Below are 11,062 nucleotides of genomic sequence, written 5' to 3'. Positions count from 1 at the left end.
GGTGAGTGTTTTGAGTTTTTAAAACCTTTGGTTTCCATATTGATGTTGCCCAGGTAAGAAACTGAAAAGGGGTTAGGCAAAGAGAATAGCACAAATTTGCGTACTAGGAACTTTATAAATGTTGAATCTTTAATCTCACCAATTTTGATCAGGTTCATGATTGAGTAGTGAAAGGATCTAAAGAGCTTTCTGAAAGTTACAACAGGGGGCAAATGCGAAATATTAAGGTGACAACTGTCATAGATTACAGGCCACAAGAAGCCATGTGCAAATTATATAAAGCCCTTCTATATCTTGATCATTTTCTTTGAAAAGATGGTTCCGGTTAATCTTTAAAAGAATGAAATAAAATGCAATCAATAATGTGCCACTAATAGGTAACAGTGTAAATATTAGAGTATAGTTAATAATTTAACAACCTAATAAAACTCATCCTGAAAAAAACCCAACATATTTCAAAATAATTTTAAGCTGATACTTAGAAATATGATTTGATTTTAAGGTTACAATAAACTCAGAAAATATATAATTCAAAATACTTTTTAGTTTTATTAACAAGTTGTGGGTAGCTTTTTCAATTGAGAGCTTGAGATTTTATCATTCTTCTTAAGTTACAAAAAAAGTAGTGTAATTGAAATTCAGTCTGCAAATAATTCATCCAGAACCTTCAAGTTTTTTTTCATATTTTGTGTTTGAGAATTCAAATGCTACTCTAGTAAATGAGGACAGAAAGATGTTTTATATGCATATTTAACGAAAATACTATAGTTATGTAAAATCACACAAGAACACACCAAATCATTTTTTCTGAGGTTTAATTTTAACTAATGAATTTTAGATGATGAATGTAATGTCAATCCAAATCTTTGCTTATCTGCAATGCACAAGCTATTTTTTGTAACTTGTAGGTGAAATAGATTCTTTTCACCATGGCAACGTTTTCTCCCTTGTTTATGGTCTTTCTTTTTCTTTTCTTTTCTTTCTTTCTTTTTTTTTTTTTGGTAGTGAGTCCTTTTTCTTCAACAGTTTAATAAGTCACTTCTGGTTTGGCTAAAGAGCAATCCTAGCACAATAATGTTTCAACTTGCAAGGAAGAACGCCCTTATTGAGTTGATAGAACTCCACCAGCTGGATTAGATCTGTAAATCTCGTGTGGCCATCATCCAGGGTGTGGAACAGTTCACCATCGTCTTCCACCTATTGGAAGGAAAACAACAAACTGGTAAGAAGGACAAAAACCCACAAGGACAATCATTCTCTATCACATACCGTGTCTTCATACACTAAAATGGACAAGTGGATGAAACTAAAGATAGTGAAAAAAAAAAAAAAAAACCTTATGATGTGTTCACTTTTTTTCTGTAACTTCACTTGTATACAGAAGAAATATCAGTTGACCCTAGGATCCACAGGGGGCTCTACTTTCTATACCTCAAATTCTCCCAACGTTCTGTAGTTAGAATAATATGACTATTGTGAATCAACAGTGAGAAATCTGCACTATTCAGTGTAAAAGTAAACAAAAGATTTTAATGGTCCCACAGAAATTAATTTCCGTATCTGAAAGTTGTCTATTTAACAGCCTCAATTAGTATATTAGAAACAAATATTCACATAACTTCTACCCGTAAATTGATTCTGAAGCAATCAAACATGTTAAGGGGATGACAGCTTCTTCTTCTTTTTTTTTTTCTGGCAGTGAGGTCTTGTGACATTAAACAACTCATACTCATCCAGGGACATTATTTACATACTCAGTGGAGTTGGTAAGATACTTCATATGGGCTTTGGATAATTCCAAAAAGAGGCCATTCAAAAGGAAACACTAGCAAGGTAGCAATCTTATGTAAAACTTCCCTGAAAGTAGACGGAATCTCTATGCCACACTACCTGGTTCTGATACACAGATCACATGCATACACACGTGCACACACACACACACACAGAGCATCAGCAGAAGCAACAAAAATCCCAAAGCCAAGTTGTGCCACCCAGAAACAGAATTACAGAAATTTTTGAAAAGTGCTCAGAATAGTTTAAATGTTTTCCGGTTCTGCAGCACCTGGGTATCTATCCATAATGATTAAAAACAAAACTAAGAAAACAAAAAAACAGGGCGCCTGGGTGGCTCAGTCGTTAAGCGTCTGCCTTCGGCTCAGGTCATGGTCCCAGGGTCCTGGGATCGAGCCCCGCATCGGGCTCCCTCCTCGGCGGGAAGCCTGCTTCTCCCTCTCCCACTCCCTCTGCTTGTGTTCCCTCTCTCGCTGTATCTCTCTCTGTCAAATAAATAAAATCTTTAAAAAAAAGAAAACAAAAAAACATGTTTGAGATAAGAAAGGAGGAAGGGTTTGAAAATAATGGTTTTTAAAGAACCTCCAGTAGAATTCAGAAAGAATCTTTAGTGGCCTTTTAACAATAGGTGGCATGGGGTCTATACAATATTGGTAAATCATATTTCATGGAAAAAGGGAAATTTAATTTTTACAATTCCTGTATTTCTTATATTAATTCAGGCTCATAAAACCATTTCTGCCAAACTTAAGTCTAGTCAAAGCACAAGCTCCCCAGTTATATTTAATAAAAGATCCAAAGAAAACCAAAGTTTCCAAAAGCTTATGCATTAAGATCATCTCTAATATACGAATGTGAAATTACAAATTACTTACTGGTATAATTTGAAAATGCTTTATTTTTTGTCCATGACTCATTGACAGTACGAAAGTTTTGGGGTTACTCTGACTATCCCGTACCAAGAAAACTCTAAAGAGAGAGAAGGAATTTCAATATGTTTCTATATTTACTTATGTATTTCATAAAAATATAGCATGTAACAAATCCAGGAGATATATTTATAAATGTAGCCAAGAGTTTTCCTTTACTGTGTATTCAATGATGGGATTATCCAACATGGTAAACAATATGGTATAACATAATCTTATACTAGAAAACTGTCATCAATGCTAATTTCACTTTAATAGGATAAATACACAACCTGTTTGTCAGATTGTTCACTCACAATAAGCAATATAGTGCTGTGCTGACATCAATAATTAGTGTTATGTTCTTTTACCATTGGAGAATTGGGTATTCACATGTAACACGTGTGTGCAGAGAATGGGGCATTAGCATATTATTACTTTAACTTCTGGGTTATGTTAGTCCCTGAAAAGAGAAAATTATTTAGAACGAAATCATTTTAAACCCCTCTTCAACACTGATCTCCCTTTATTTTCCGACTCGGGTTCCTATGTTACATATACATCGGAAAGTGAGAAATGAATATATTCTAAAAAATCAATCCGGAATCATCTATTAAATGTTTGAGTACAATGCTTTAAGTAAAAGAAACACCCAAACAACATATATTTTAATCTTGAAGAATGCAGCAGAAAAGCCTCTATAATGTCAGGCTTGCAAAATCTAAGACATGGCCTAATGGCCTAAGAGAAAAACGCTGCCAGGCATGGATTCTCGTTTACTGGCAATACAGTGCAAAACCAGCTTCGTGTTAATTGTTGGCAAACAGATTGTGCAAACAATCCCCTCTGGTGACTCCAATACTAATCTCACTGTGCCTGGGCATGGAATTTGAGCCATCACAGATGTCGGATGAGATTATCCATTTCATTTGTACTGTGTGAGATTCCTACATTACATCACTGGGAGATGGGACAAAAGGGAGGTTCACTCATAAAGCAAGCTGTAATTCTTTCTCCATTCCCAAGCGGATCACCACTACCATCTAGTGGACTGCCTGGCATCATCGCATCTTTCCAAAGGATTCTGCACCAAGCCCCACCCCAATTTTTTATTAAAAATTTTTAAAAATAAAGATATTATCCTTCTTTTTGCAATTATTTCATTCAACTTATAAAAACTAGGCTCTGAAAATAGGGAAATTATAATCCTCTAAAACATTTTAATGATTCTTCATGATTTATTTCTCTTCTTGGTCTCATCAGATTGTAATTCTGCTGATTGTTGAAATTTACATCTAAAGAGACTGTGCTCCACATAGAGAAGTATATTAAAATCTCTTATTTAGAGTCTAGTGAAATGCTGACTTGCTATTAATAATCGTCCATGTGAAGATGCATTTTTATCCAAATGTCAGTATTAAATCACCTTGAAATCTTGTCATCATCTTAAGCCAACCCTTGAAGATAAAAGACCCCATCACCACTTGTTTAAATTGATGCTGGTTTTATTTCTCATCCAAACCTCAATACAACCTCCTTGATTTGCAGTGCATTTGAAAAGGGAATTTAGCCAGTATTCCAGGAAGTATTTGAACTACCGAGTCATTTGAGAAAAAGAAAACTCTTCAGATTGTAAATATTTTGTAATACAATTCACATTTCTCTTGTATCTCCCGTGGTACCCCACTAAAAGATGACATGAGAAACACTCGAGAAGTACTCTTTTCATAGATTTACACTATTTTAAGCTGTGAAAATTTAGAGAAAATAGGAACGTAAACAGAGAGAAAAAAAATAAAACAACCAGTCAAAATATAAAAGAAAGAGTGTTTTAACTGAATACACTCTGCATCAAACTTAAAACTATATAGAACATGTAAGATTATGTCATGACACAAACCTTACTCTGGAATCATATGTTGTTGACACCTCAAAACAAGTTCAGTGTTAACTGAGATACTAGTAGGCACAGAATGGGTAATATTAGTAATCATTAGTTAACAGCAGAGCATCCTATTCAGTTATCTGTTCGTTTATGCACCAGTGCTAAGCACACACGATGTAACAGGCATTATATAGATATGGCTAGGATATGATGGTAACCTCTAGAACAAAGTCACTTCTGTTTTACGATAGGCTGAAGTAAAAACTATGTGTATTAAGTAAATACCAATTCTAAGAGAAATCAAAATCCCGACCATTCAAAATCAAACTTACCCATCCACAAGTCCTTGCTGAATAATCAATCGCTGAGCTTCATCTCTAGAAATTTTGTGGTGAAACCATGGCTGGGACCGGTGGATGGCTGAAGAAATAAAATGGAGGAATACAGAGCTTTGTTTGAAATCCTCCCAATTTAATCACATATACTTTCTACCAGAGCTACCCAGTCACCTCACCCAAGTGCCCATCCATCCAGACATGCAGTCCCCGTGAATAGGCGCAAACATACCCATGTTTGTGGCCGAGCTCTGGGAAGAGGCAGTTGGGCTACCGTGGGTGGCCAGGCGTAAACATCCTTTTTTCTGTGCAAAGAAAGGGGAAACAAATTTCAACTTTTGGGGTGAGACAAACTCAAATCATAAATACTGTGAAGAATGTGAAGCTATTTGTACCCTCCAAGCGAGTCCTTCTTCAACAGCGACTGAAAGAGCTTCCGTGGGATTTTCTATAACTCTGCTTTTCTGTCCTGAGAAGTCCATTGCTACGAGAGAATTCTCTGATATACTTCTCTGGGGGGAAAAAAACACACATGTTTTTTACCATGAAAATATCTCTGAATGTTCTCTCTTAATGTTTTGCTGGCAATACATTTCCACTCTAGAATGTGATTCCAAAGGTGGCTGGCAGGAAATTTAAAAAGTCACAAGTGCATATTTAAGATAAAAAGGGTGCTATGAAATATTTTGGTTAAATAAGTTACACAATTATTTGTTAAGGTCACTGATTTAAGTGGTTGAGTAAAGAGATTAAAAGCTTTCAGAGTTAGCATGTCTTTCTCTTAAAAGAACCCTATCTCTTCATATTCTCTGGTAAAATGGGAAAACATCAATTTAGAAAGGAGTAACTCTTCCTGTGGCTAAAAGACCCACCACTTCTGAACTAATCTCTATTATGATTTGAGATTCACCCATTATCATTTAAATGTCAACCCTATCTACTGACAAAGCAGCTCTTTTATAAGATTCAAAATAGACAAAAGCTGTAACTTAGATTGACTTACATCACTTCTTGAGAAAGAAAGAGTACTCATATTTTATAATGGAACAAACTACAATACGTATTTTAAAACTGTATCACATCAATGTTCATCTTACTTAGAAAATAAAATTTAGCGGTGCCTGGCTGGCTCAGTCCATTGAGCTCTGACTCTTGATTTTGGCTCAGGTCATGATCTCAGGGTCCTGGGATGGGGCCCCATGATGGGCTCCACACTCAGTGGGGAGTCTGCCTGAGGATTCTCCCCCCTCCCCCAGCTCATGCCCATGCACACGTGCAAGCATCCTCTCTCTCTCAAATAAATAAATACATCTTTAAAAGAAGAAAAGAAAATTTAGTGAAATAATGACTCTACTAATTCCATAATATTAAAATTTCTATGATTTACTTATATGAATATATTTTCATCTGGTGAGGATGCACATGGAAAACTGAGAGCTGCAAAAATAAATCTGACCGACAAAAAAAAGAACTGATATAGAAGGAAGACATTGCCAAGCAAACCTAATTTAAACAAATAATACAGTCTTCCTTTGGCATTACTTTTTGTCTTCATATTCTCTGAAGGGGAATATGTCCAAACCTGGACTTCAGTTTTACTTTTTGATTGTTTAGGGCTCTACTTTGCAACCACCTTTTTAAAAGAGTGCCATTCCCAGTCATGCATCCTAAAAAAAAAAAAAAAAGACAATTATCAAATCTCCAGTCAAGAGTCTCAGTCAGTTCGTAAGAAGTAACACTCCCCGGGCGCCTGGGTGCCTCAGTTGGTTAAGCGACTGCCTTCGGCTCAGGTCATGATCCTGAAGTCCCGGGATCGAGTCCCACATCAGGCTCCCTGCTCAACAGGGAGTCTGCTTCTCCCTCTGACCCTCCCCCCTCTCATGTGCTCTCTCTCATTCTCTCTCAATAAATAAAAAATCTTTAAAAAAAAAAAAAAAGAAGTAACACTCCCCCAAAGGAAAAAAACATTCAAAACCAGCAATGGACGATGTTTAACACTTACTCCCCACTCATTAATAGAGGAGCGAAACCAAGAATGGAGTTCTAATGGTAAAGGAAGAGCTGGTGTGCCTCTGGAGATTCGTGGCTTAAGACCATTTCATATCTCTCCACATGGATTCAGACCTTCCTAGCTTAGTCTAAAAGACTAGTCAAATGTATGCTTAAAAGAACACCTCGTCCACGCAAAAAAATTGGGGGGCTCACTTATCACTGCATCATACATCCTATGTCATTAGCATTTGCTATCTCCTCTTTAAACCCTGCTGTAGTGGCCCACAGTCTTATTAGGGTTCATCTGTATTTCCAGAGATCCGGCAGGCAATCTTTCATTTGTTACAGGAGCCTTTGTAACAGACAGCTGCTCTTTCCAGAAAGATGCTGTCCTTGTAATCTCTATCTACTGTCACACCTTCGTTTGCCCTTCTCCCCACGTGATCTTCTGTGCGGGGCTGGAGACTAGTCAGAAACACTGCTGCTTTGTGGACACTAATGAAAAGCCTTCACCTGTCCAAACCACAGAGTAACTAATCTCAATCATAATGATAGCTTTGTCCTTATAAGATCTCTACTTCACATGCCAAGATGGGCATCGTAATCACAAGGTCCTGATAACATAAAAATACTGTTAGGAAAGAAAAATTAACATAACTGGTTGTTTTTGTTTGCCTACTACACAACAGGATAGAACGTAAAACGAGGTCCCATGTTCCATAATTACTTGACATTAGTAGGGAGTCTACAATACAAATAAATATTTTCATTTGCTACATTAACTACACCAGGGAAAACACAGGAATATAGCAAATGGCTCCTACTGAATAGCAGGTGGTGGATGAAAAATTAATAGTTTACCTTTGGTGGACAAAGAAATAGAAGTGAAGTGGAATCTGACTTGAACTCAAAAGGTCATTTTCAGCTCAATTTCTTTCACATAAGAAAGCAATGTTGATAACATTCAGAATCAGTGTATTTCTCAAATATTGGTCCCTTTTTCTAGCTCTTTCTTCTGGTGGAATGAACAGGGCAAGCCCTGGAAAAGGGTCCATGATTTTAATGACATCCCTCTTTTTTCAAGAAAGAAGGGGCCTGGGTGCACCCTGGATTCTCCAGGCCACACTCTGAGATCAGATCCAGTCACTCCTAGCGAGCTTTGGACACGAAATGTTTTTCAGGTAGTGTAGGTTGGTGGCGACGAGCAGCCAACACTCTCTGTCACCCCATTTGAAAGATGTAGATAAACCTGCAGCACGGTCCTTAGCAAGAGGGCACAGGAGTTCCTGATATCATTCTCTCTGCTTCATATGGTGTCAGAGACATAAGAGATGTAATCGATCCCCGAACTTATGCAACTGTCCCCCTTGTTTCACACTGCAGGATACCAGTGACTAAACCAAGGTCACATGGGCAGCTTATGGTAAAAGCAGTGACAGATAGACTCTTTCCAGGTTCTTTTATGTACCACAGAGGGGGAGGTACAAGGAAGAAAGTGCAGTTTTCAACGTCTAGCTCAGGGTCAAGAGTGAGGAGTAATAAGGACTTGAGTAGACTAGTTTTCCCCATCCCCTCTCTCCAATAAAGGCCATACTAACACATGCTCCTTTGTGCTGAAAAGGACCACATATTTGGCTTCCTGAAATATCTGCTGATGATTCTCATTTCAAAGGCAGATAGGGGTGGCCATGATGTGCTGTATATAGTGGTGGAAGACATGTCTTTTTCTTATTTCCCTTCTCAAAATGTATCCCTGGAGAAATTAAGAATATTGTTCCTTTAAAAATATATAACTGAAGTATACTGAGTTTTCTAGGATTCTCACTGGAGACAGTGTCTGGAAGAAAACCAGCCGACTCAGGTGAGGAACACTGGCATCCATTATATAGGTCACTGGTTCTTCTGTGATAACCGAGAAAGGTGGGACTCTGTATAGACATCAAAGTAAACATAAATACCTCCCCAAATATCTCAGTTTCCTTCATGTAAGTTAAGAAGAGTGGCGATATAATTCTCCAGAGCCATTCTGTTTGATCTTGACAACTGCCATACAGGACAGCCAGGTCCTACTACACAGGCCCCCTACAAAATCCCTAAATTGCCAACCAGATTCACTCAAGAAGCGTCTTTCCCTATCCATGGTGCTGAACAAGCAAAGTCACACTAACCAAACTGCCATGTACATAGTGATCAACAATAGGGCCACTTTCAGTGGAAAGTGGCAAGACTAATACCAAGCTTATATGCTAACGACAGCAATGAGACTATACAGTACTTTGTTTATGACATCTTTTCCCTATGATTAAGAGGACACTAGGCAACTGCCTCCAAACGTATGGCTGCTATTAACATGCTCATCCTAATAACTTTAGACTCTAAAAGAAATTTAGAAGGATTTAGAAAAGGATTAAGATAATAAAATCCATTATTCTTTATATACATGTGGACTGAAAGATAAAGGTAAGCTGACAAATTATACAAATACTCACCTAAAGCCATTGCTTTTATAAAAATTCATTCCAGTCTTTAGTTTCTTATTTTAGGGCTTAAAAGTAATATGATACAAAGATGAAAAGTTACTCTTCCATAACCTAAAGCAACGTAACTCCAGAATTGGTGTTCTTTTTTCCCTATTAGTCTATCAGACTTTGTAATCAACATTATTTCATGCCTCATTCCTAGAACTGAGCATTTCATCTGCTACATTACATGTGGGGAAATGCGCCTTCCTTGGTCACAGCCATGAGGAGCATATTTTTAACCTAAGTGGAAATGCTGCGTGTTAGCTGATTTGTAACACAGGCACATACACCCAAATTCCTAATATACTCAGTATTAGAGAGCAAGAGCAAAAATAGCCGAACATAAACTTTTAAGTGCAGAAATAAATTTCTTGTGTTAATGCACAATAAATTAAAATTAAATTCTAAAGAAGGGAAAAGATACATCTGTGTGTATCTGCAAATAAACGTTCAAGTTGCAGTTAGTATAAATCTGAGAAGTGGTGTTAGATTTAATGTAATGCACAAGCTATATTTTGGCTTGCGGTTTTTGGGTTTCCTGAAGAGCAGTTTGCTTTTCAAGGACCTAGACCTTAAAAAATTTTATTGTTAGAAGCCCAGGATGCAAAAGAGCTCACCTGTGTATAGTGCAGCTTTTAGAATTCCAAACCACTGGCTTTGGTTTATACTAGGCTATGACAATTCCAGAATCAATATTAAAATAAACCCACAACCAAAATCAATAATTAAGGAAACATCTACAATCCCAAGGAAAACATTCTAAAAATTATATTAAAATTTAATCCTCAAATGTTGTAATGACACAGAATGATTCACATAACACTTTCAAATATTTACAGATTTTCTTTAACATATGACATTATCTATTTTAAGCGAATACTTCATGATACTCTACTGCTGTGACTCGATCACATAGGCTGCAATCCTGTGAAATCCAAGAATAAATAATTCAGTAGCATTATGTTAGGATGGTGTCAAAGACTTACTTTAGTTGACCAGAAGGAAAGTACGTAAATGTACTGCAATGTACATTTATAATACAATATTATTGCAAATTGATATAATGTAAATATAAAATACAGAGATTAATAAATATGGTCCTTACCATGGGTGAGACACTCTGAGAACTGCAGCCACTTCTACCTTGATAGGGATGCATGTAATTCTGGTACAGCTGCATGCCATACTGCAGAACAAATAAATAAAAACACACTCCCATCACTTTCACTACACAGGTAACTCGGGGGAAAAAACTCAATACTCGAATTGGTTACATATCATAATATAAGAAACAAAAATTTTAAGCTTTCCTTAAAACAAATTGGTAAGGCAACCATAATTTTGAAAGGTAAGCTTTTTACTGCCTTACAATGATACATTTAAAAAGACCGTTTTTGGGGGGCCCCTGGGTGGCTCAGTCGGTCGAGCGTCTACCTTCGGCTCAGGTCATGATCCAGGGGTCCTGGGATGGAGCCCCGCATCGGGCTCCCTGCTCGGCGGGGAGCCTGCTTTTCCCTCTGCCTGCCACCCTCCCTGCTTGGGCGCTCTCTCTGACAAATAAATAAATAAAATCTTAAATAAATAAAATAAAAAGAGTTTTTTACTTGAAACCACACTTAAGGTCCAGCT

At 37.1% G+C, this 11,062-nt stretch overlaps 1 protein-coding gene across 2 annotated transcripts in view; it reads right to left on the bottom strand.

The window, feature by feature from the left end:
• Window positions 1-963: 963 nt before the first annotated feature.
• Window positions 964-11,062, bottom strand: part of GRB14 (growth factor receptor bound protein 14) — a 115,414-nt gene continuing 105,315 nt past the window's right edge. For both annotated transcript variants that reach the window (XM_035007878.1, XM_035007879.1), the window contains 6 exons: window positions 10,539-10,619; window positions 5,315-5,431; window positions 5,152-5,224; window positions 4,917-5,004; window positions 2,667-2,760; window positions 964-1,197 (listed from right to left, as the gene is read on the bottom strand). In XM_035007878.1, the coding sequence (XP_034863769.1) occupies window positions 1,051-1,197; window positions 2,667-2,760; window positions 4,917-5,004; window positions 5,152-5,224; window positions 5,315-5,431; window positions 10,539-10,619 (600 nt within the window). In that variant the 3' untranslated portion in view covers window positions 964-1,050. The remainder of the gene's footprint in view (window positions 1,198-2,666; window positions 2,761-4,916; window positions 5,005-5,151; window positions 5,225-5,314; window positions 5,432-10,538; window positions 10,620-11,062) is intronic.

Source organism: Mirounga leonina, unplaced genomic scaffold (genome assembly GCF_011800145.1).
Source record: "Mirounga leonina isolate KUSES-001 unplaced genomic scaffold, KU_Mleo_1.0 Mir_151, whole genome shotgun sequence".
NCBI lineage: Eukaryota > Metazoa > Chordata > Mammalia > Carnivora > Phocidae > Mirounga > Mirounga leonina.
This window is presented reverse-complemented; position numbering and strand designations above follow the sequence as displayed.